This window comes from Populus trichocarpa, chromosome 14, assembly GCF_000002775.5.
Source record: "Populus trichocarpa isolate Nisqually-1 chromosome 14, P.trichocarpa_v4.1, whole genome shotgun sequence".
Classification (NCBI taxonomy): Eukaryota; Viridiplantae; Streptophyta; class Magnoliopsida; order Malpighiales; family Salicaceae; genus Populus; species Populus trichocarpa.
Genome location: NC_037298.2, coordinates 5,120,900 through 5,146,542, shown reverse-complemented (window position 1 = coordinate 5,146,542; position 25,643 = coordinate 5,120,900). Strand labels below are relative to the sequence as shown.

General features: G+C 32.8%; 4 protein-coding genes and 3 non-coding genes across 9 annotated transcripts; 5 read left to right on the top strand and 2 right to left on the bottom strand.

Annotated features, from left to right (window-relative positions):
* Window positions 1–425: 425 nt before the first annotated feature.
* On the bottom strand, window positions 426–3,437 carry LOC7496942 (uncharacterized). 3 transcript variants are annotated; one of them, XM_002320071.4, is made up of 6 exons: window positions 3,035–3,432; window positions 2,776–2,935; window positions 2,115–2,302; window positions 1,842–1,965; window positions 1,047–1,177; window positions 426–769 (listed from the first exon to the last, which is right to left on the bottom strand). In XM_002320071.4, exons 1-6 carry the CDS (start codon window positions 3,263–3,265, stop codon window positions 647–649), a joined length of 957 nt encoding a protein of 318 aa, XP_002320107.2. In that variant the 5' UTR covers window positions 3,266–3,432; the 3' UTR covers window positions 426–646. The 3 variants fall into 3 exon arrangements, 2 of the variants coding, with proteins under 2 accessions (XP_002320107.2, XP_024440324.1); XR_008057180.1 differs by having other exon boundaries at window positions 751–769; window positions 1,047–1,530; window positions 3,035–3,437; XM_024584556.2 differs by lacking the exons at window positions 426–769; window positions 1,047–1,177 and adding an exon at window positions 1,556–1,751 and having other exon boundaries at window positions 3,035–3,435.
* Window positions 3,438–8,994: 5,557 nt separating this feature from the next.
* LOC112324202 (small nucleolar RNA Z199) lies at window positions 8,995–9,071 on the top strand. Its single transcript, XR_002977950.1, has one exon. It is a non-coding gene; the product is annotated as a small nucleolar RNA Z199 (small nucleolar RNA).
* Window positions 9,072–9,162: 91 nt separating this feature from the next.
* LOC112324196 (small nucleolar RNA SNORD18) lies at window positions 9,163–9,239 on the top strand. The gene has a single exon (XR_002977944.1). It is a non-coding gene; the product is annotated as a small nucleolar RNA SNORD18 (small nucleolar RNA).
* Window positions 9,240–9,295: 56 nt separating this feature from the next.
* LOC112324204 (small nucleolar RNA R64/Z200 family) lies at window positions 9,296–9,397 on the top strand. Its single transcript, XR_002977952.1, has one exon. It is a non-coding gene; the product is annotated as a small nucleolar RNA R64/Z200 family (small nucleolar RNA).
* Window positions 9,398–9,822: 425 nt separating this feature from the next.
* LOC7464916 (uncharacterized) lies at window positions 9,823–13,057 on the bottom strand. The gene is made up of 7 exons (XM_024584772.2): window positions 12,899–13,057; window positions 12,263–12,586; window positions 12,066–12,156; window positions 11,441–11,562; window positions 11,182–11,328; window positions 10,566–10,664; window positions 9,823–10,251 (listed from the first exon to the last, which is right to left on the bottom strand). The coding sequence occupies exons 2-7, from the start codon at window positions 12,566–12,568 to the stop codon at window positions 10,201–10,203; spliced, it is 816 nt and encodes a 271-aa protein (XP_024440540.1). The 5' UTR covers window positions 12,569–12,586; window positions 12,899–13,057; the 3' UTR covers window positions 9,823–10,200.
* Window positions 13,058–14,620: 1,563 nt separating this feature from the next.
* LOC7464915 (digalactosyldiacylglycerol synthase 2, chloroplastic) lies at window positions 14,621–17,871 on the top strand. Its single transcript, XM_002320743.4, has 5 exons — window positions 14,621–14,786; window positions 14,932–15,253; window positions 15,342–15,608; window positions 16,418–16,773; window positions 17,010–17,871. Exons 2-5 carry the CDS (start codon window positions 14,969–14,971, stop codon window positions 17,527–17,529), a joined length of 1,428 nt encoding a protein of 475 aa, XP_002320779.4. The 5' UTR covers window positions 14,621–14,786; window positions 14,932–14,968; the 3' UTR covers window positions 17,530–17,871.
* A 2,942-nt stretch (window positions 17,872–20,813) lies between these two features.
* On the top strand, window positions 20,814–24,856 carry LOC7464914 (transcription factor MYB3R-2). The gene is made up of 9 exons (XM_002320742.4): window positions 20,814–21,534; window positions 21,747–21,795; window positions 22,111–22,168; window positions 22,448–22,542; window positions 22,699–22,802; window positions 22,916–23,044; window positions 23,158–23,729; window positions 23,919–24,543; window positions 24,640–24,856. Exons 1-8 carry the CDS (start codon window positions 21,422–21,424, stop codon window positions 24,422–24,424), a joined length of 1,626 nt encoding a protein of 541 aa, XP_002320778.4. The 5' UTR covers window positions 20,814–21,421; the 3' UTR covers window positions 24,425–24,543; window positions 24,640–24,856.
* Window positions 24,857–25,643: the final 787 nt, after the last annotated feature.

Below are 25,643 nucleotides of genomic sequence, written 5' to 3'. Positions count from 1 at the left end.
AATAGCATTTGGGCTCCTATGTTAGCACCCACGCCTCCTCCCATATTTGTTCGGAGTTTTCTTCGTTTTTATCAAATGAAAGCATTTTTCTTGTGGTTTTTATTTTTTAATTTTAAAAACCACAACTAATAACTTTTATGGGTTTTTTTTTCTCTTTCAAATTTTTCAAGCATGTCTCCACTACCGAGTACATTGGGCAAGAGAGAATGCTCTAGCTGATAAAATTACAAGGGTCATCTTTCTCCTCAGCCTGCTTTCTAACTTGCCACATTTCATAGGCTGGTACTCTCCCAAGCCATGAAAATCTGAACTTAAAAATGACAAATTGCATAGTCCACTCCCAAGTTGCATAATTTAGTTGAAGAAATCTCTGTTTTCGTATTTTATTTTGGGGGGGGCGGGCACTGGTCAAAGAAGCAAAGAGATGGAAATTCACAATACAATTATTTATACACTACATTTTTCGTACAATTTGAGAAAATGAACAGGTTTACAGCTTGAATGTCTCACAGCACGAGCAACAAAGATCCACCTTTCATGAATCCTCCAGTTTGGCAAAACAAAAGGGAAATTGATATCCATGCTATATCCTCAGCAGTAGCTTCCATGTGATGATGAGAGAGGGCTAAAATATATCTCAATGTATTTAAGTTGAATCAAGTGTCAGTATGACACCATCTCTGAATGAGGTGGGCGATATACTTACTGTTTGAATCAGTTTTGAAATATCCATGGATATGTCAGCTGGCGATGAGACTCCACGATAAACCTGAAAAATAAGTGTTACATATTTAAGTGCCACCACATGCACATGTGCCAAAGAGAAAGGTGCATTCTTAACCGGAAGAAGAATAAATGTATATTCCATGTATTTTTTGAGGTGAAAGAACAGTGAGAAGGATAAAGGCAGAATTGAACAACATGTAAGTAAATTATCTGATGGATTGAGGAGCAATCAGATGAATACATGATAATCAAGTGATGCCTGAACCAGGAGGACAACAGACAATCAAATGAAAAGGCCTTATTAAACTTCATCTGCTTACCGAAGATGCAGATACTTGCTTGATCAAAGAGGTGTTGTATCCTCTAACATGTGCAACAGTTTCAGCCATTTGAACACGAGATACTCTGTCAGGTCCACCAACATTTAAGAGCAACTTCATCTGCTTACCCTCTAGGACAAGCACCACCAATATCAGGATGATCGGGCCAGATCCGATGTCAAAGCACAGAGGCAAACAGGCGGCAGGAAAAATCAAGAAGTACAATGCCAATAAAGAAATACCTAGTTAACAACTACAGGGGAGCTACGAATTTCAGTTACATTCCCATCACATGTTGGTACAATTGATCATACTTCAATAAGCAAATAAAGAAGCAACTTATTTTAACACCATTTAGTTTTACATAAGAGAAAACTTTTTTTTTTGGATTCGAGGAAACCCCACCCCCGGAAAGCGCACTTTGTGAGCCTAGATGAGTGAGTAAAACCCCGGCTGTCCCAGGCTCTTACAAGAGGTGCACGCCCTGTTTACATAAGAGAAAACGTGCACAAAGGAAAAGTAATAAAAGAAAAGAAAGGAGGTTTACAGAAAAGACAGCATTATAAAAAAAATGTTGAAAAGAAGAAGCTTTGCCAGGTTAGATGATTACTTTAATGAATGTAATCTCTTTCAAGAGGTCAAAACACAGAGCATTAGATGAAATGTAACTCTTGCTTTCCCATCAAAAGTTCTTCTACGTTCTACCTAATGTAAAGAGCATTGTGTAGTTTATCAATGTTGGGCTGAAGCATGTAGTTTTTTTATGTGTGAATATAGATGCATGTAACTGCATACCTATTATCCATTTGTTTATCAAAGACAGTATAATGGTCACAACATCCTTGACATACACTGGGCAGCGGAACTCATCATGGAAGAACTCTACTTGTTCTTTTTTGGAGAGGACACCATCAATCCACTGCATCGATTAGATGTCACATATCAGTTAGACAACAGGTAACCACAGAATCCAATTCGTTTTGTATCTTCGCAAGACAGGGAATACAGAGCGATAAGATCATAAGAGTACAAATGTAAGGTCTGCATTCTATGTGAGCAACTGAGCACCTGAATTGGAAGTGATTTTTGGACGGGAGAGATAGTTTGTGGCCCAAAGATGATACTGCTTCTCAATATTGCATAGTTTGGCCATGTCTTAGAAATAAACTGCTCTGCTGCCACTTTTGATTTACCATACACATTAACAGGAACAGTTTCGTCTTCTTCCTTGTAGAATGATTTCACCCCTTCATAAACTGATTGTAGAAGACAATAATAAAAGGATCAATAGATCAAACCAGAGACGCATTCCAATTGGGCTTCACATTGGAAAAAACATTGATGCGGCACAAATCAATATGCATCGGGATGGTGGAAATATAACAACTTAAAGTAACGATCCCAACAGCAACACAATACTTACTGCTCGCATTTAGATCCACGTGATGTTAGAAGGACTGGAAAGTTAATGAACAACTTCTTATTCAATTTGAAATTGCTCAGAAGGGTTCATCATTTGTATTCTACAAATATTGTAAGAAAACAAAAACCCATCTAGTATTGAAGATTTGATATAATGCTTCACTTTTCCAATTCTCTAACTTTATTGACCTGATAGAAACCTACTCAATGAATGTTGCCAACATAACAAAACCCAACAAAACCTTAAACATTAAGCACTCCAGATAGAAAAATTTTCAAAAAAAAAAAAGGATTAAGTTCAATTAACCTTGATCAGTTGATAAATGGATAAGTAGAGTATCTCTCTCCTCGAAGCTCGACAACCAGTTTACAAGAGAGCAAGGTACATTTATAGACATAGCAGCATCAGGGTCCTTCTCACAAACACGAGGCACAGACAGTGCAGCACAGTTCACCACAACATGAGGCTGACAGACATTTCAAAAAAAACTTAACAGATCCTTGAAATTAACGAACAAACTGCAAGAGAACTGAAGAAGTAAAATTTTTCTAGGGGGGGTTTGTACCTGGCCAAATTTGGAGGCGATGGATTGGAATCCGTCACCCGTAGTTAAATCAACATGGAAAGCGTGAGAGTGAGGGATGGCGTCAAGCAAGGGCTCAAGAAGATTTGAATTGGAGTGGTAAGTGAAAGCGAGATCGTAAGGGGCGCTGTCTTTGATTCGTGAAAGGGATAGTAAAACGTGTTGGCCTAAGTAGCCTGTCCCTCCTACCACTAACACTCTCTTCGTCTCCATCGCAAATGCTGTAAGCGGAGTTTCCTGGTGATGGAGGTGGTGGATGGGTGAGTGGGTCGGGTGTGTTAATTCTGCTTATTTTTTTGGATCAGATGAGGTACGGGGACGAAGGTTCATCTGTCAGTTGTCATTTATTTCCATAGTTTTCGATACAAATACTCTTGAATTTTAAGAATCATCACATGTATTGAGAAGTTTTTGTTGATAAATATCAAATATACTTTCTTACTTAAAAAAAAATCAACATCCTAGAATTAAAAAAATATTTATACTTTGTGTAAAAAAAAATTATTATTCTTGATATCATAATATAATATGAAATATATGCCAATACTAATGTGTAAATTCATATTTAACTTTGATTAAAAATAGATTAAAACATCGATATGGTCCCTAAAAGAGAGTACTGTTTTTTTTCATTATAAATTACATAAAACCTTATTTAATATAAAATATTGGAATTATTAAAACTCTAAAAAAAATCATGTTAATAAAGATGGGTTATTAAAATCTAAAGAATAATAAAAATTTATCAGAAAAAAATTCGTAGTTCTTGCGTTATCTTTCACTGAGATTCATAAAATTCACGTTATTTTTTTTATTTTATTTTTTTGTCATTGTCATCAATGTTAGAAGAAGAGTCCTTTAGATAAGACAATTTGTTTCATTTGTTTGTTGGAATTTATTTTATTTTTAAAAGTAAATTTTGAAAAAGAAAATTTCGAAAAAGTAAATTATTTTTCGATGTTTAGTAGTATAATGAAAAATAAATTGAAAACAATTTCCAATGTTTGGTTATGTCATGAAAAATGAGCTGGAAAATAACTTATTAATGTTTTATTTTTTTCAAGTTTATTAAAATAATGAGAAACAAATCTTACAAATTAAAAAGTGAATGGTAGCGAAATTGAAAAAAAAATTCATAAATTATCTCAAATAAAATAAATAATAATCAAAATAATAAAGATCAAATCTAAAAAATAAAAAAATTAAAAGATGAAGAAATTAAAATAATAATAATTAACATTTCATAAATTATTTCAAATAAAATAAGTAAAATCAAAAGAATGAGGATCAAATTTGATAGATAAAAAATTTCAATTAAAAAATAATAAGGGAAAGGCAAATTAAAATTATAAAAATAAGAACCAAAATTATATAGCAATTGAAAAATTAAATTCTAATGGATGAAATTGAAAAACAAATATTCAAAAAAAATATATATATATATATATATATAGCAATCAAAAGTTTTAGGACCAAATTTGATATAATCAGCAAATAATATGACATTTCTAAATTTTTTACAACTTCCGGAAAGTATTTTCCGTCCAAAATAAAAGAAAAACACTTTCCTGAAAACCAAATCAAATTTTCTTTTGATCAAAAATGTTTTCCGTTGACCAATTTTCCTAACGGCAAACAAACACAAAAAAATTTGAAAAATGGTTTTCCAGAAACCAGTTTTCGAGAAACAAACACAACCGAATATATATTTTGTTCATGCCCTGATTTTTAATTTTCATACATGTATATTTAAATTTTAAAAATAATAAAATTACATCAGAATTCAATAAGTTATTAAATTATATCTTTTTTATATATAGTAGATCCTCGGTTATTTTCTCAATGCTATCCTAATTTTATTATACTATTTTTATACTTTTTTTTATAAAAGATTTATAAAAATAAAAGATCTATTTTTAATAATATTTTTATTATTACTCGTTTGGGATAAAAGATTTATACTATTTTTATTTTTTATAGATAACAGATATATTTAAAACTTAAAAATAATAAAATTACATCAAAATTCAATAAATTCAATAAATTTTTAAATTATATGTATTTTTTATGGTAGATCCTTAGTTGTTTTTTATGCTATTTTTGACTTCTTTGGAATAAAAGATTTATACTACAAACCCTGCTAATATTGAAAAAGATTCCCTGGTCAGAGGGTAAAATAAACTTTCTATTTGTATCCATATTTTTTGCTCTTATCTCATATATATATATATATAAGTAAAACTACAATGAAGATATAATTATGTTAAAATTTGGGGAGCTTTATTCGGAATTTATATTCACCTTTGTGAAATACACGTGCAGCACATGTGATCAAAGGTGGTCGATAGATTACATGAGTGGTATACTACATGTATTATTGAAATATTTCATGGATTAATTTATCACTATACCGGTGGTGCAAATAAATAGTATTATAAAATAATTGTTACGAAAATTTATCACTCCGTACGCTGATCGCTTGAATCAAGCTACATTTACTGGTTAACAACATATTTCTAGTTTATCGGGTGCGCTCCGCCACAATCGGATCAATCTTTTTAAACATTGAAAAAAATATTACGAGCACAAAGGTTTTTTTTGACGGTGTCATTTAAGTGGGTTAATTTTTCAGCTATTTATCTAACTCAAGTTTCCAATCAAACCATATAGAAGCTGACACTAAATTGATTGATTTTATAAATTCAAATGTAACATGGATAACCGGTAAAAATATAACTTAACTTTCAAAAAAACTTCAAGATCATAATTTTTTTAAAATAAAATATTAAAACAATGACATGTTAAATCAATCTTGGTCCCCCTGTAAATTGGATCGTAGACTCTATTGGATTTAATAACCTTTTTTATAAATTATTTTTTTTATTTTTACAATAAAATTACATGCTAGTGAAATTGACACCAACCCTAGATATAGACATTTATTTGAGATTATGGCAACCTTGTAAAAAATAAACATTGCAGTCTATGTCCTAACCAACCCAGTATTGAATGATAAAATTAAAAAAACAAAAACAAAAACAAGGGACAAAAAAAAACATATTTGATTGATGGGTAAACTCGTCAAACTTGTGAATTGAATAACTTGAGTTAGCACGTCAAAACCATGAACCGGGTTATAGGCCCCACTAAAATTATAATTTGCTTTTTCAAAACTATTTTTTATTTAACTATGTGATAGGAAAAATAAACAATCACAAAACCAACCATTAACCCAATACAGTTTTTTTTTTTTGAAACTCCGATAACCTTATAGAAAGTGAAACGAAACGAATTGTGAAAACTAAATTCTTAATTAACTTAGTATCTATAAATGAAATCGAAAAAAAAAGTTAACATCACCATACCTGCGAACCATATCAACCAGCCAATCTTGTAAATAGATCCATGAACTTTATAAAGTTTAATAACATGATTTTTTAAAACTATTATTTAAAAATTTTATGAGAAAAAAAATAGATGATAATAAAGTTAAGTTCAATTAAAAATAATAATAAATAAAAGACACTCCACCAGACTCGTAATCCAAAACAACTTCGGCTACCCTCACTTTAACCCTGCAAGAAGACATGATGAGATTAAATAAATTACAAAATTTAGTTTTCAATCACATCAATATTAAAAAATAAATTAAACAAATAATAAACTTAAAAAAAATGATAACAACTTTTTTTGAAAAAAGCAATACATCGTGGATTACTATTGTGATCTATACTGCAGTGAGCGTGGTTGAACAAAAAAATTTCCACACCCTTTGGCTTTTATATTAATACACAAGTTTTCTCTACGTGTTTTTATATAAAATAAAAAATTGTATGCATACATGTAATAAAATAAATCAACAATTATACATGTTAATAAATAAAAAAAGAGTCACAGACAATAACTAAAAATAAAATAAAATTAAGAGATATTAATGGATCATCAAGATATTTCACCTCATAAAATGAGATATCTACATGATTGTGTTTTCTAAATTTATTTATCAAAATAAATTTTTTATTCAATTGAACGATAATAAAAATAGATACATATGTTAAATTGACTGAGTAAAATAATATATATATATATATATATATAATGCAAAGCTAAACATATTAGAAATAATATATGGCAATAATTGTTTTTTGAAAAAAATAAAGTTTACTTGTAAAGAAAAAATTATAGATGAGTAAAAAAGATCTTTTCAAAAAAATAAATACATACAAAATAACAAAAATATCATCATTAAAAGAGGCACTACAAACAAAATAAAAAAAATACTACTAATTAAAATATAAAAGAGGCACTACAAACAAAAAAAAAAAAAACAGTTAATTAAAATATAAATAAAAAAAGCATATTAATATGAAAAAAAAAACATAGAAAAAAGAAGAAGCAAAAGGCCTGGCATAGCTAGGTTTGGCAAGTCAGGTCATCTCATATAGGTCTTTTTTTCATCCACTCCAATTTTTTTTTATAAAAAACAAACGACATGTTGTGTGATTTTTTTTTTATATTCAGACCATTATGGTAACCGAAAAATCAAGGCTTAAAGTTTTCTAACCCAAAAACTCATTTTCAACCTATTTTGACCAAAACACATAGAAAAACACTATAAGAACCGTGATAAACCTATCCATGACCTCAAAAAACCGTCTAAAAACTGAAATCAACCTAAAATACATGTATATAAAAATTTGAGTTCATATTTGTTTTTTTCACAAACTTTAAAGATACATAAACACCCATTATGAATTCCCATCAACAAATGTTGCATTTTGACATGAATATTAACAATTTTAGTGACCTAGATCGATGTTAACGACATTTTACTTTCTTCTCTTGTCGAAATCCGATGGCTCCTACCTCTCATCTCCCATCTCTCAAATCAGAGACTAAAAAGAAACAGAAATAAACTTTGATATCAAAATTTAATTGAAAAAATATTGAGGTGCCGAGTAAGTATAATTTTCAAAGTACGAGGACAAAAATAAACTTTTTATGTGTACCTTGAAACCATCACCCATTTGTGACATATTTTCTACTACGATCCCTTGTCTTACAATTTTATATTTAGTTAACAAATTTGATTCGATTGCTATTGAATTTGACCAAAAAAATGCAATCGCTAAAAAAAAAATTTAAGGATCAAATTAAAAAAAATTAAAAATTATAAACAATAGATCCACAGTAAAATATGCGAAGGTATACAATGTTAGCTCAACAGGACTCATCTCACCCATTTTAATTTTAATTTAATTATATTAAAATTGATCAAGTTTTATACAATTTGTTTAAATAAAAAATACCATATAAAAATAAAAGTGAAAATCACTATACATGCATATTGATTTTAATTAACAAGAAAAAGCGATGAATACTCACGAAACATTGGAAAAATTCCCAAATTGTTACTATTCCTAAAAACAAAATTGTTGCAATTCCTAGCATTTCTTAAAAAAATTATGTTGTTATATTAGTTGTTTAAAAAAAAAAACACTTACTATTCGTAGAATTCCTCTGGTATTATTTATTTGCCGCCAGGTAGAGAAATTGAGTTAAAGGAGTAAACTTTGCAGGAGAGGAAAAATAAAATAAAGGAAAATAAAGGAGAGAAGAGCAAGACCGTCGATATGAATATTTTACAGGACAATCCAACGGTTCAAGTAAACGCCAACGAGTCGCAAAACTGCAGCACACTGAAATACTGAATTAGGGTTTCCTCAACTTCTTGCCTCCTCCTATATAATCCACACTCGCTTCAGGGAGAGCCCGTCTCTTCCTTTCCCCAGCCAAGCTTCACAATCCCTCTCTATTTCTCGGTGTTTTTTCTGTCGTGTCTCTCTTTTGCTGTGATGTTTCTGTTTTTTCATGTAGAAAACTATGGGTTTTTGTATTGTTGAATCTGTTGTGGTTTTTAAACCCAAGAGGGGCAAAATGATGATCATGGGATGAAGAAAAACTGCAACAAAATGATCGATTGATTTCGTGATTACTTGTATTTAAGTCTCTGATGATTCCATTTTGTCCCTCCTTTTTTTTTAATTTCATGTTTTCCTCGCTCTCTCTGTGTGTTTTTTTTGTTCAGTAATCTCAATGCGATTCACTGGGAGATATGATGAGATAAACTTTGGTCCGTGTTTCTGATTTAACCGTGACCGAAACCTTTTTACCAATTTCTGATCTCCAATTTGGAAGAGATTTTTAAAATATTTGTAAGAAATTAATGTTAATCCCACTTTTCTGTTGCTATGATGAGCCATGAATGAATTCACATGTCAGACTTCAGAGATTTTTCCTGTCAGGAAAACTCTATGAGAACATATTCATGATTCTGAGCACCTTGTTTTTCCCTAATCAGCTAAAAGGGTTCTACTAATACTGACTGTTGAATGCTGAAACCCGTTCCTCCGTTGGAAAATCGTCAGTCTGGATTCGGCTCCACCATCAAATTCATCTCTTCAGATCTAAGAACTGAAATATACTTTTAACAAAATAGGAAACATGCTGAAGAAAGCTAGTCTTGTTAGCTTTGGTATTTGGATCATAACCAGAATAGGGGAGCTTTGGCCTTGCATCAAGAACTTAAATCAATATGAATGGCCAAAATGTAGACTAATCATGAATATGGATAAATTGTTTAATTTAAATTTAATTAATAAGCAAGTTAAAATTTTAATTTTAAAAGAGATAAAATTCAATTTATTTTATTTGTTTGAAATTCTAAAAAAAGGAGTTCCAAACATAAAAGCTGAAACGAGTGCTGGTAGTTTTCACGCAACAAATTAGAATCATTGTAAACAGTGAACAATGCAATTGTTCAAACAATAGTTGTGTTCACATGAAAGCTTCCCGAAATGGAAGCAAAAGCCAATAACTGGCTGAAGTTCGAAGAGCATTGAAAACAATAACCCAACTGAATTATTCATACAAAGAGTCCAACGATGGTTGGCGGGGCTTCTTTGGCGACCCCGTGAAGTCACCGGATGAATTGCCGAGTAGATAGATCAGATCCGGACCCGGCTGTTGCTCTCCAAGCAACGACCATTTCTTTCTGCAAGGGCGGGGGGGTGTGGGGGTTAGTTATGAAGTTTCTCTAATGGAAGCGTCTGATTTGATGATCCAATCCAAAAGGGCCTTGCTCCACTTCAACGGCTTTCTGGGGAAGCCTGGGACTTCTTAATATGCGACTCAATTTTCTGGCATGATAAAAATAAAAATAGGCAAATCAGGGACACTTTTACAGAAATAAATTAACACAAGCAGAAGCAACCATTGTCGCCTTGAGATATGCGTGTGCTAGGTTATTTGAAAGCATGTATTACTTGTAAAAATGGACAACTCATAAAATCATTTGGACTGAAAGTTCCAAGAAAGTGAAGTGTTTCAGGGAAGGCTTGCCACTTTATTCAAGGTTGAACACATGAAAACATTTTAAGATTAAAAAATACATGAAACTATCTTGTTTATCTGCATTGGACAAGACCACATGAAGAAAGTACAGGGTCCATACCTTTACTGATTTACTGACTTCTTCGAGTTTATTTAGCAGCACTTCCCCTTGTATTAAACCTCTATGCTCCAGAGAAGTGTAGCGCGGTGAGCCTGTAATCTGAAAAGGATAGGCGGCATCTCTTAGTCTTAAGCAAATCAATTTGATGAATGTAGTAAAGCATCTGGACCAACCATCCATTCTTCTGAGAGTTCAGACTATATATCCTAATAAATTGGACTCCACTTTTGTAAGGGAAGTAGAAGTCACAGCACCTCAATGTCTTGCAAGCAGAACCAGTTTAAGTTACACAGTTTGAATGGAGGACAGAACTGGCACAGCACTAAATTGACTCACACCTTAAAGCGTGTAAGAACCATAGCATCCAAGGTTCATTCGCCAATATAAAAACTTAATCCATAACGATTTAGGCTGTTACAAATTGAATAATTCAACTTGAACAAGACATAAAAGCCTCAACTTGTTACTAAAGTGAGATTGAAGTTATTAGAGTACGAACATTTCAAAGGATACACATCTCAACTTGAAGTGAGTAAGAGGAAGTGTAAGCATTCATAAATAAAGAGTTGGAAACAAATTCAGAGAATACATAGAAAAAGCTTGCAGTTTAAATTACCTTCCAGCTTTTGGATGGTGATTTAAAGATAACTGGTCCCTCACTCAATGATCCCCCTCTAGACAGCCTCTCCTCTTCACCAGTGAGAGTAGGTTTGCAACCTTTCCCAAAATCCTGTGCATTCTTTGAAGCTTCAGTTATTATCACCTGCAAGAAATGCATTGTTTACAACCAACTATTATCCAGCTCATCTTGTTAAAAAAACAACAACATTCACATTGAAATAAGAAAATAAAGTAAACAATCAAGTTTGTAAAACCTTCCTCAAAACTCCAGGATCAGCAACACCTTGAACCTGTAATTCATCGACAGGTGCAGCTTTTCCATGAGCAATGCTTTCAACTCTAACTGTATGGAGTCCATAAACAGACTGCAAGCAACCTATGAAAATCAGAACATGTTAATATCACCAGTCGTTTTGAAGAATTCATTCAAGAGGGCTTGTTTTGCACACAGAGTATTGATTAAAACATTCATCTTTCACTTGAGAAGAAGCATATAAAATTCATGACATCATCCAAAAAGAAAAAAATATGCAAATTTACAGCGATTAACTAGCAGCCTATTGTTCCCCCACTTTTCCTCAAAGGTTCCCTTGTAGCAAGCCAAAATTTTTTACAAGAAAGCTTGACAGTAACCAATACTACAGTAGCTGTCTGAACAGCAGTAAAACCAATCACGTAGCCTGGCTGGAAAAAAACTGCATAGCCATTTCTTCTCTTTAGGCCATATGCTTGGGAAACAGATGTTTAGAGAAAAGACATACATACATCTAACCTAGACTATCGTACATGTAACACATAAATCTAGCAAATGGAACAGTGAACAAAAAAGTAGCAACGCAAATGAATCACAACTAGAATCAACTGGTTTTGCATCAATACCTTGCTCAATGATGATATCAATCACCGAGGAAAGTGGAGTGCGCTTCTCAATTGTTGTAACACGCCAAAAGAGAATCGAAGGTCTTGAAAACTTCAAACAAGAAAAATAATAATGACAATATAAGAATTGGATCTACGCTGCCAGTTCTCTCTTGTAATTGGCGAGAGAAAAGTATTCACTACACACACATGATTACCTTGTAAACTATTTCATTAGCTGTAACATATAGTTTGCGCGAGGAAATATCCTTTTGAAGCAGGCATCGTCTTATGGGCAAACATAGCAACAGAATAATGCCAATCCCCCAAGCTAAAACCAGCAACAAAGATATAGAAACCCATATAATGGTGTCATATTTAACATGATTTCCCGCAAGTTCTTCAAAGGAAGCTACATACAGTATCTGTTCTTCTTCGTCCTCAACATCCAACACCGATTCAGGATAGGCAATTAGGTGATTGCTTGATGACCCGGGTTCTGATAGACCATCAGCATGTCCCATCAGCACTCTTCAAGCTCTCTAAACACACAAAACATCAACATTAAACCTCCATCTGCAACATTAATTCAATAACAGCATTTGATTGATCCCAGAATATCACATAACGAAAATTAAAGCTAATCTACTGTTGTGAATGCTAGAAGAAACAAACCTAAAATGTAAACATCAATTTTTTTTTATTACAATATTGTTCACAATCAGAAATCACTCTCGTTTTTTAAGCAAGTAGCTAAATTGGTGCCATGTGAGCTTTTATGATCATATGAATGGTAGAAAGTAAAGGCTTAAGTAAGTCTATGGGAGTGGAAAGATTGTGATTTCTTGCTTTACCTGGTAATTATTGCAAACCTTGAGAGCCCAGATGCTAAAATCTGAGGTCTGCTGTCAGGGTTTTGGTGTTTGAATATTTCGAAGGGTTTATAGTTAGGCAAATCTACCAGTCCATGCTTTTCTGTTCCTTCACAGTTTTTTTAATTATTTACTACTCACTAGTTTACTTGGCGTATTCTGTGGCCTAAAAGTTTTTAAATATAAAAAAAATATTCTAGCTTTCGAAAATTCTTTGATGTTGTAATTAAATCTGATTTAGCTAGAAAAAATTGAAAACTTCTCACTTAATTTCTTATTGGGGGTTTAAATTAAATTAAATAAAAATTAACTTAATATAATTCAAACATTCAACAACAAAAAAAAATTAGTCATACATGTTTAAAAAATGATCTGAAGAACTAATAAAAAATTTAACTTAAAAAAAAATTATATTTTTTTTATAAACATTAAGACAGTATAACATATTTAATTAATTCTGGTTAACTTGCTAAACTTATGACTTGTGTTGTGAATATCAATGAGTTTAATAACATTTTTTTACATGATACAAAAATAAAAAAAAATTCAAAATTGATATAATATTAAAAAATAAAAAAAATCATCAAAAACACAAGGTTGAAGTTTTTTTTATAAAAAAAATAGGTCAAGCTAGGCACATAGATTTAAGTGGCCTAGTGTATCAGCACCTTAAAAAAAACCTAGATGCGTGGACTTGATTCAACCATTTATAAGATATAAACACATGTTATTTACTTTTTAATTTTCTTTTTCTATATATAAAAAAAAGAAACAAACAACGTGTTACTTAATGAGGTAAACAACGCCATTGACTAGCTCATAATTTAGCTATCATTGTGGTGGTTAAAAAATTATAAAGTAAACTTTTTGGGTTGAATTCAACTTATTTTCACCCAAAAACATATAACTAATATCATAAAAGCATTTTCAAAAAAACCCAAACTCGTCCAAAAAAATAAAAATTAATTGAACCAGAAACATTAGACGGAACTCAACTCCTTTTTCAAGTATGTTTGAATGGAAAAATCACCTCAATTAAATTTTCTCATTTAATAGAATCTGTTTACACTAAGTTTGATTATTTTTGTTATCAAAATTATAACAACCAACCATTTTATTTTTATTTCATAATTTTTCAACAATTTTTTTAATTAAAATTTTTAAAATAAATAAAATAAACTTTTAAATCAATTTTTTTTTTCGTAATTAGCAATGTATTTTCTCTGAATTTTAAATTTCAATCCTGTATTTCCATTATAATATCAACCGTGGCGGCCTCTAGCGTTTTTAGTTTTTGTTAATCAATGCTTCAAGCAATTAACAAGCACCTTTAAACATGGCTCTCACCAAAGGAGTTCAACGACGTGGATTGATCGTATTTATTTGGTCCCTATACTAACAAGTTTACTCATGAAGAGCCCTATACTCCTTTTCTTAACCTATTTGGTCCCTCTAATCTAGAAAATTAGCGAACGTGATCTCTCCGTCCAACCACTTTTACGTTTTCTGTTAATTCCTAACCACGTGTAAAAAAGGTGAACATGAATCTACCACATGCCTGATCACATCTCAATAATTAAATGTTGAATTGGATGGAGATTGGATTGGGGATAACATCAAGAAATGTTCTCGAGTAAAGGGACCAATAAAATAACAGAAACCGCATTAATTAAAGGTGAGAATACAGGGACCAAGTTGGATCTGCCTTATGGGAAAAAAGAAAAAGAAAAAGAAGACAAAAAATGAGGGACCGGAGGAGACAGGGAGGAGAGGGACCCAAAAGCTTATCTCTAAGCCAGCCAAACACGAATCTTCTTACACCTTCGTCGTTTCTAATTTACCGTTTAGCTGTCCGAAGAATATCCCAGAGGTAATGGGTTACTATTGTTAGATCTTCGTTTTCTGCAACCGGTTGTTCTTACGTTAAACTTTGCTGTCTTTCTTGATTATTAATTCCGTAGATTTTATGTCTTTCCCCTAATTATTTTTATTACCTATTGTTTGTTTGAGAAAAGAAATCAATTTGTCCAAGTTGAGAGCTGTTATTAATAAATGGATAACAAGAAGCAGCATATTGCAATTTTTACAACGGCCAGTCTTCCATGGATGACTGGAACTGCCGTAAACCCTCTGTTTCGTGCTGCGTTTCTTGCGAAAGATGGGAGTAGAAAGGTCACTTTGGTGATTCCGTGGTTGTCATTGCAGCATCAGAAATTAGTTTACCCCAATAATATCACCTTCACTTCACCTTCTGAGCAACAAGTGTATGTCCATCAATGGCTTCAGGAGAGGATTTCATTTTCACCTGCTTTTAGCATACAATTCTACCCCGCCAAGGTAATCATCAATCAATTCATCATATATGATGTGTTTATTATTAGTTGGAGATGGGCGTAAAGTTTGATGCTTTTTGTTTGTCTTGCAGTTTGCTGTAGATAAAAGAAGCATTCTTTCCGTAGGAGATATCTCGGAAGTCATACCGGATGAAGATGCTGATGTTGCGGTCCTTGAGGAGCCTGAGCATCTCACGTGGTTTCATCATGGGAAGAGATGGAAAACTAAATTCCGCCTTGTCATAGGAATTATACACACCAATTATCTGGAATATATCAAGAGAGAGAAGCATGGACGGGTTAAAGCAGTGGTTGTTAAATATATTAATAGTTGGGTTGTTGAAATCTACTGCCACAAGGTATGCTTCTTCATGTTTGAATGATTCTATGTTGTCCTTTCTGTTAAAATATTGTTAATACTTGAATTGAGAATTCTTTCAAAGATTTCTATGCTCATACTTTCTTGCATTATGATTTGTTTTTGGCATCATTTCGTGTAAAAGATGTGCTTTGAGTGGTTTTCTAGTGGATTTGGTATGGCTTCCAACCAGTACCATCATCCCTCATTGAAACACGATCGATGGAAATACACGAGTGATCTCAAAACATTGAATCAAAGTACAAGGAATATTTACTTTTTAAGCCTGATTTATGATTGATAGCTAACCTTTTGTCAAGTTATATTCTTCTATGTTTGTTGGAGCAGCAAATCAATTATTTCGCAGTTACTCAAGTAATCCTAGTCTTTGTTAATTTCTGATTGCTGTGTCCTGATTTACAATCAGATTGCCATGTGCTTGTTTGAATTGTACTACAACAAACATCTATATTGGCCTGATGTGAATGAGGAAAAGTGGCTAATGACATTCAACTATCAGTATCCATGGAATGCAAAAAAAAGGGAAGAAAGGAAAGAAAGTTAGCTGTAAACCCTTGTATCTTTAATCATTTTTCAAACATATTTTAAATAAAGTGGCACCATAATGAATGAAATTGCTTTGGGGATCAAGCAATGTCCTGTTGGCCCTGTGTTCATTCATCATTGCTCTACATGGCAAAGAAACATCTCTTGAAAGAGAGTTGTCTTTTGGTGTGGATTCCTTATTTTGTTGGTACAATCTTAATATAATTGGTTGCTGACCAGGGTACACTTGTGATGTGCTTACAGGTAATTAGATTGTCTGCCGCTACCCAGGATTATCCTAATTCCATAATCTGCAATGTTCATGGAGTGAATCCTAAGTTCCTTGAGATTGGCAAGAAAAAGATAGAGCTACAACAAAGTGGGAATGGGAATCAGGCCTTCACTAAAGGTGCCTACTACATTGGAAAAATGGTGTGGAGCAAAGGCTACAAGGAGCTTATTAAACTTCTTCAAGACAATCAAAAAGAGCTAATTGGGCTTGAGGTAGATTTATATGGCAGTGGAGAAGACTCCGACCAAGTCCAGGCAGCTGCTAAAAAATTGGATCTGGTAGTCAGAGTATATCCTGGGCGTGATCATGCAGATCCTGTATTCCACGAGTAAGATTCTTGCTGTATGTGCTACTACAACTAATTTATAAGTTTGATAAGTCTTTTCGTATCATATTGAAAAATAAAACATTCACCCAGTTGGCAGCAAATAATGGCTGAACAAATGTGGTTATTTTCTGCAAATTGCAACTGTAATCCAATCCGGAATTATTCCACCTCTTGTATTGTTTTTTTTTTCTTATGGGGAACTTTTATCAATATCCTCTTTCTTGGTGTTCCACCAGTTATAAAGTGTTCCTGAATCCAAGCACCACAGACGTTGTTTGCACGACGACGGCAGAAGCATTGGCAATGGGCAAAATTGTTGTGTGTGCTAATCACCCATCGAATGAATTCTTCAAGCAGTTTGTAAACTGCTGGACTTATGATAACAGCAAAGGATTTGTCGAGGCCACAAGCAGGGCTTTAACTGAAGAACCTGCTGAGCTGACTGGTGCACAGAGACACGAGCTGTCATGGGAGGCTGCAACAGAACGGTTTCTGAGGGTTGCTGATCTGGACCAGGTATTTGCAAGGAAACCAGCAAAAAGTCTTTTAAAGAACTTTGCTTCCACATCTTTAAATACACGAATGGAGGATGTATCAGCATATCTGCACTATGTGGCTCTTGGTTCTGAAACATCAAGAAGAGCTTTCGGTGCAATTCCAGGGAGTCTGCAACCAGACGAAGAGCTATGTCAGGAGCTTGGGCTGGCTATTCCCGCAGCCACCCAAGGATCAAAAGATCCTGTTGACACATTATGAAATACATTCTAGCAATTCTTAGGGTGAAAATAAGACTGGCAGTCTGGTGAAGAAATGCGGAAAAATGAAGGGTTGAAGGTTGGACCTGGGAGATCCAACAAAACAGTCTGTACAATGCACAAAATACTCGCATTTGGTTTGATGACCTGGACGCTTTATTATAGTCTGTAACATCTTTTGAACTGTAAACATGCGTTCTCATTCCCAGTTGCTGTAGTTCCCATGAAGTCTTGGAATGGGCGATGGGCGATATGTGCTATGACTGTTATTCTGTTCATCACAATATTGCCAAATACAGTGTATTAAAGTGCTACTTTTATTTAGAACCTGCTTGTTTTTTAATTATTTTTTTTATGTTTTTATTTTTATTTGAAATTAATTTTTTATATATTTTCTCATCATTTTAACTTTTTAATGTTAAAAATATATTTTTAAAAATAAAAAATATTATTTTAATATATTTTTAAACAAAAAAAACTTTGCCGCTATTAAAATACACCACTACCTCTCAAGGTTCATTTGAAGGGGAAAATATAGAGGCTTTGAACAGATTCAATGGTGTTACGAATGGAATTGGCTCCCCTTGATCATCATGTCAGTTACCATATACCCAACTGTAGGGACGGTGATATGAGATTGACTTAATCGATTTGAAAACTCCAGTTATTGATGCCGAAATAATTATTTAAAGGCTAAGGAGATCCTTTTGATGCTTAGCACTTTGTGTTTACAGAACAGGCAACTGAATCCTCGATATTTGGAATTTGAATCGAATCATCTGCTCGTCTGTCTGTGTTAGCTTTCTTCCTCGAGGGTCTTTTTTTTTCGTGGATATTTTCTTCCTCAAGCAGGAATTTTGAGGATATTTTCTTATTGTGTTGACGTGACCCGCAAGACATTTCAATTGAAAATTTGAAACTGAGGCAGCTGCATCATCTTTTGCCTATAAGTCATGCTGATCTCATTTTCCCATGGCGTGTTAAGATGCTGTAGCTCTTAACCTGCACTCAATTTTTTTTTTTTGGTGTGTGTGTGAGATAACCCATCGACCTGGTTAATTATGGCACAATCCTGCTATAGCAGAGAACATAAACTCTCACAACGCTATATCGTTTTTTCTCATTTTGAAAATAGGGTTTTCATAAACACTTTTTTCATTTAAAGGTCGGGCTATTTAGACCGCGTGTTTAGACGGTTTTATTTTTTTTAATTTTATTATTTAACATTGTATTTTTAATTTTTTTTTAACTCCATTACTCCAACACTGGTTGATTTTGAATCATTGTCGTGATTTATTTAGGTTTGTTTTGTATGAAGTTATCACGGTCTCAAACAAATATTTCGATATTTGATTGATGTTTAATTATATAAGTGTCTATTTTTATTGTCGTACAATTAAATAAAATATTTGTTTTAAAAAACAAAGTTAGTAAACCTTGTCGAGTCCGTGACTTGGATCGTAAATTTAATGAGTTAATTTGTAAAACTGAATTGATCTAACATGTTATCATCTTGATATTTTTTTAAAAAATATCATTTAATTTTTTGTAAAAAAATAAATCATATTTTTTTTATCATCCATGTTACATATGAATCAGTCAAATAGGTTAGTTCATGCAGAAGTAACTTCCATGATTTGATTTAAAACTGATTTAGATAAGAAATTGAGTTAAGAAATTATACGATAATTCCTCGCTAACTGAATTTTTTTGAAGTTAAAAAAGATTCTGGTACGAAAAACCACAGTGTAGCTCTGGCCGGTCATCAAGCCCGGCCCAATTCCATATTGCACAATCCCTCGGGCCTCGTCTACTGTGAATTCATTTTCACAGTAGGTGAGAGTTAATAGTTAATACTGATGGTCCTCCTCTCCTCCCCAGTTTACGCTGGCTGCAGTAATTAATCAGGCTTTTGAAAGGCAATGGTAAATAAGGCTTTTAGCCCAAGTAAGGGAATTAGGCCTAAAGCCCACCACTCTCATCAGAAAAATTCCGAGAGAAAAGTCCACCTCACCAACTGGTCTCCAGTCATTTACAGTCCAATATTTACGCTTGTAAATTGTAACGGCTATTGCAATTTCGAGTACAAATAAATAAATAAATACCCTCCAATCAGAGAAGATTCATGAGAGCACAAATTACTCCTTCCAGTCTGAAATTTAAATAAAAGGATAAATATGGATAATAAAAAAAGGAAAAATTTCTAGAGTAAAAATATTTTTTTGAAAAGGCTTACTTTCTATATGCATTTTAATATTGTAATGCAATGTTTTTTTCTTTTTTATTTTGTTTGAAAACACATGGAATTAATTTTTTAAAATATTTTTTTTTATTTCTAATACAAGCATATTAAAATCAATAAAAAAAATAATTTAATATTTTTTAAAATTAAATTCATTATTAAAACACACCCTAACACAATTAAAAACACACACCACCATGGAAAACCAAGTTCCTTTTAATTTCAAGAATACATCCTTTTCATGCTTACGTGTAAGATGTTACACGTGTAAATATGGTTGTGGTTGCTTTTTAAATAATTTTTCATACTAAAATGCATCAAAATAATATTTTTTTATTTCATTTAAAAATTATTTTTGACATCAACGCATTAAAATGATTTGAAAACACTAAAAACATATTAATTTGAAGTAAACAAAAAAATAAAAGAATTTCAAATTTTTTCAAAAAAACTTTTGAAACGCAGAAACAAACAGATCATGATATAATATTATTTTTATTAAATTATTATATTTTATCACATATTATAATTTTATTATCACACACACTTAGCTATACCTCTAATCAGTCATCCAATCACCTACCAATTCCCAACCAGGTCCCCAAACAAAAACTATTCTGCATCAAGTCTCTAAAGTATCAAACACTCTTCAATTCAGTCCCCCTTTCCACATTTGTTAATACTTTTTTGTCTCAGTTTCCATGTATTATCTAATAAAACAATGCCCTTTTTTAAATTAAAAAAAGAAATATTTCAGATTAAGGAACCAGTTGAAAATAAATAGATACTTCAGAGATCCAACTGATAAAAATTTTATTTAGGGACCACATTAAGAATTAATTCATATTTAACCAGACTCAATAACATCCTAATCTAGATATAGAGGTGTTTGGCGGTCAAAATTTTTATTTAAAATTTAATTTTTTTTATTTAAAATTATTATTTTTAAATATTTTTTAATAATTATTATACTTGACTGAGTCCTCGTAAAAATGAACTAACGTTTTGAAGTTTGTAACAAACAAACCGTTTGTTCTGTATCGTATCTCTTCTTCTTTCTCTGCCTATTTCTCGTGTCATGTTATGAACACTCAACACTACAAGTACTATCCTTCTCTTTTCCCGCGAATTTCTCTCTTTGCAAAATTTTATCTTTGACGTCAATGATCAATCCCTTCTCCCTCTTTATCTCTCTAGAACAACCTGATCACTCTTTTGCCTATTTGGTTTAATTTTTCTCTCACCCTTATCAAAAGAATTTTTTTTTCCTGCTTATCCTTTTTTAGCCGTTACGCGTTTATAAAAAAAACAAGTAGACGTTTTTCTTTTTTACAAACAAGAAAACTTCTGTTTATTCTTGATAGTTTCCTTAAAACCCTCCTAAGTTTTAATGTTACCGTTTAATGTGCTTCCTAGTAATCTCTGTTTTTTTTTTAATTAAAAAAAAACTGGATTACAGTTATGTAGCAGTGTTGAAGTTGATCAATCTTTGAAGGAAAAGTCTTAAATTTTTTAGGGGTTTTAAGAATTTAATTTAGAGAGTTTTTTTTTTCTTTTCATCAACACATTGTTAAAGATCGAAGATTTTTTTTTTCCTAAAGGGTGGCTTGCTTTTACTTTGTTTTTGTTAATTTAGCGTGTGAGAGAGATCATGGTTGAAGAAGTTAAGGAGATCAATTCTAATTCAAAGACAAAGGGTTTAGTTTACTGGACTGGTTTGGTGCCCCATGGTGGCATTCGCAATGCGATTCAAAATCAACAAGGGTTTGTCAATCTTCGATTATCTATCTCTTTTTTGTTTATTTATGTTGTAAATATCAGTATCTCTTTGATCTTTTTGCAGTTTGAATTTAATTCCTCTAGCAGATAAAAGAAATCAGATTTATGAATTTCAGCTGTGATTATACCAGCTCTCTCTCTCTCTCTCTGTCAATGAAATGTATATTTGAATGATGTTAGTTTCTCTTGTGTTTTAGGAGGATGACTGGTCCTACAAGACGATCAAAAAAATGGACAGGGGAGGAGGTTAGTGTTAGAGGTTTTTGTGTTCGATTTCAAAATAGCTTCTGTGGCCTTTTTTCCCTGTAAAATATTCCATGGTACTTAGATAACTCAATTTATGGCATTGAATTGAAGATGCTTCTAGTCTACAAATTGCAAATAGATGTCGATTTGTACATGTGAATGGCTGTTTGTTGTTTTGGGATGAAATTGTACTCGGATTGAGGAAAGAAAAAAGGAACTTTAACGTAAAGACCCAGGAGTTGTGCTTGTGCTGTTAGTAAGGTATTTAGAATTCAATTTTCACATGGACAAATGACCTTGCACTTGTTTTCTTAGGATAAAATATTAGCTGATGCAGTCAAAAGGTACAATAGCAAAAATTGGAAGAAGATCGGTATGCTCCTTCAATATCTTATACTCAGTTTTTACTTTCCTGTATCTGATTAGTGGTGAACTGGCCTGCTTTTTCTTTATGCTTGAATTAATGCCTTTTGTCTTTGCAAGAGCCAATGAAGGTTGTGATCTTCATTAGCTCACAAGTTTCTGTTTTCTGGTTGAGATTGCCAGTGCTGGTCTTCAATCTCTCTTCCAGCTGAGTTCGAGCTCATTTCAGTTCTGTTTTCTAGCTGACATTGCTAGTGTATTATTCCGATGAAGTTGATATCTCTTGCAGCTGAATGTGTTCCTGATAGAACAGATGTTCAGTGCCTGCATCGATGGCAGAAGGTTCTTGACCCTAAACTTGTTAAAGGACCCTGGAAAAAAGAGGTGATTTTTTTTTTTGTCCTTCATGTAGCCAACACCAACCAGTCTGGGATGGAGACTTGGCTGTTGTTGTATTGATCCTTCATATCAACAAAGGAGGTTGTTTTGTTTCTGTATGATCTGTGACAACGACTCATATTTACTTTATTGGATCAACAGGAAGATGATCTCATTCGAGAGCTTGTTGAAAAACATGGAAACAAGAAATGGTCTCAAGTAGCAAAACACTTGACAGGCCGCATAGGCAAGCAATGCCGAGAAAGGTACTTGGACACATTTCACTCCGCATAAATGGATTTTGGGTTATGCCAATGCTGCTTATTTATTTGGGAATATTATTATTTGAGAACCAAGTCATCACACAATTTTTTTTCAGGTGGCACAACCATTTAAATCCAGATATTAATAGAACTCCATGGACCAAAGAGGAGGAAGCAATTCTCATCAAAGCCCACGGAGCATATGGTAACAAGTGGGCTGAGATCGCAAAGCTTCTGCATGGAAGGTATCTCTAGAGCTTTTGTAGAAGAAAAGTCGGTGCCAATACTAAAAAACAGACGACTTTCTGTTTATGCATGTGGAAAATCACTTTGTTTTGTGTCTATTGGAAAATACCAGGACTGAAAATTCAATAAAAAATCATTGGAACTGCTCAGTGAGGAAGAGAATAGAATCATATCCAGCTCGTGGTTTGGACTTTTATAGTTACAAGACAAAAGCAGATGGCAAGAAGCTAGAGGTGGGCAAGCAAAGAAATGATCGGGGTGTGAACTTGTGCTCAAACGTGGAACCTTGTTCACTGGATTTGGTTCTTGGAAATGTTGGTAGAAGGGAGGGCCAATTGAAGACGTCAGATAATGAAATTTGTAAAGAGTGGAACGATTCAGCAAAGTCCACAGGTAGAACTATAGGTACTAAAGCTACTGATACATGTGTTCTGTCCAGCCAAGATTGCAGAGAAAGTGCCAGTAGTGCATACACATCTGAGTCAACAGACCATTCCTCTGTTAACCAGCCTGGGAAAATCTGTGATATTTCTTTCGGTAGTCTCATGAGGTCTCCATATTCACAGGAAAGGACTCATGAGACTACAAATACTATCAATTCATTGCCTTCTGAAGCACTTTCTCCGTCTTTGGATCTCTCTCTGAGTACTCCATTCAGTGCACATGGTTATGATGAAACAATGGGTAAAGTTTCTTCCCCCTCTCTCATTTTTGAGCATGTAATCTAGAGTTACTATGAACATTACCTCTAAAAGTATCTCGAGGCGAATGTGCCTCAGCTACAGGGTAATGTATGTAGTGTGAGGCGTTTTACAATCACAAAATCTAAATCAATTAACTGAACTAATCATCATTATTCTCTTATAATGACAGATGAACATGAGAAAAATAGAGGGGCAGGAGGGCCTAACACTACGGATAAATTACATCGTGGCTTGTGCTACGAGTCACTCCAGCCAAAGGATTTGAATGTCTTCCTGGAAACCGGTAGTTTTCCCGGTTCAGATTGCTACATCCGCACAGTAGGAGGTCCAGGTTCCTTCTCCACTCCAATAAGCCGCAATAGAGTGTCTCCTAGTTGTAGCAGTCCAGAATCCAGACTGAGAAGCAAAGCAAGGAGTTTCAAAAGCACGCCATCGATTATAAGGAAGAGAAGTTCTATTACTTTGAGACAAGCTGGCTCATCTGACAAAGATGATAATGGCCTCCGGTCGCTAGGTTCTTGCTCATCTGACAAAGATGATGATGATGATGATGTGGATCTATTAAACAAGAAGCAGCTTTTCCTTTCTCCTCCGAAATCCAAGAAGCTTGAAACTCCAGAAGAAATGAAGTCTGTAGAAAAACGCCTGGAATACGCTTTTAACATAGAAGGTTAATACAACGGTAGGACTAGGCCAGTTCCACCATACCTTCCATACCCATATCTACATCATCTGATAGTTTTTCTCCTGCTAATTTTAATTAAGAGAAGTTTTAGGTCATTGATGTGAATTAGGTGAGTCACACTTCCCAATCTTTTCACTTTCTTTCGGAGCATCCATTAATTTTTCCTTCTCTTGTAGCTGACCCTCTCACTTGCTCTCACTTGCAGACTGATCAGGATCTACAGTGGATGCACATTGGCATTGCTTTAATCTTTTCAGGGTCTCAGGAGTGCTGAATTAGCCCATCTATCTTTTGTTTTGCAAAAGAGGGCAACTTTACGTCCTAGCTTCTCCTAGTTTGCAGTGAACTAGTGTCAATTAACTCATTGGCAACTTTTATTATCAGCAGCGAACGGCTTTAGTGAAAAACCATTTAGGAAAAGTCAATGGTCTTTATGGTGAAAGCATTGATTTTTTTTTTTTTTTTACTGTTATAGAGAAGGAATCCACTAATAGAAATTTCAGAAATTATATTTTTCATTCCTTAGTTCATAAATAGGATGCTGCGGGTTAAATTAAATTTTATTTTAAACACAATAAAAATTATCCAAATATTATTAATGTTTTTTTTTTTAAAATTCAATCATGAATTCAAAATTTATTATATATTGAATATTGAGATAGTGAAACATTGAAAGATATTTAAAAGTAATATTGAGATGATAACGTATTAAATCAATTTAACTAGATTTATTTTGAGTTAAAATAGATTAAAAATTGAAGTCTTCTTTTTAAATAAAGAATAAATGAAATATTATCTATCTTTTTTTAAAAAAAAATAAAAAGCTTGGCAATAACTAGAAAACAATATAGAGACCTTAATATATCAAATTATAGAATGAAATAATCTTAAAATCAATTGAAAAAACCCAAAATTAACTTAAATCCAAAAAACTTCTTAAGTTTAGATTTATTATCCCAAACAATAAGATTACAAAAAAACACCTCAGTGTAATTCTTTTCATAAAATGAAACTTATTTATATCAAGATTAACAAATGAACCGAGATTTTATTTTTTTACCAACTGAATCGACAACTCTCTCTCCTCTCTCAAATTAAAAATTGAAATAATAATAATAAAGTATCATATCAAAATTGAATTTAAAAATAAATAAAAAGAAGATTTATCTGAATAACACCAGATAAAAAACATTATCAACGAGATATAAA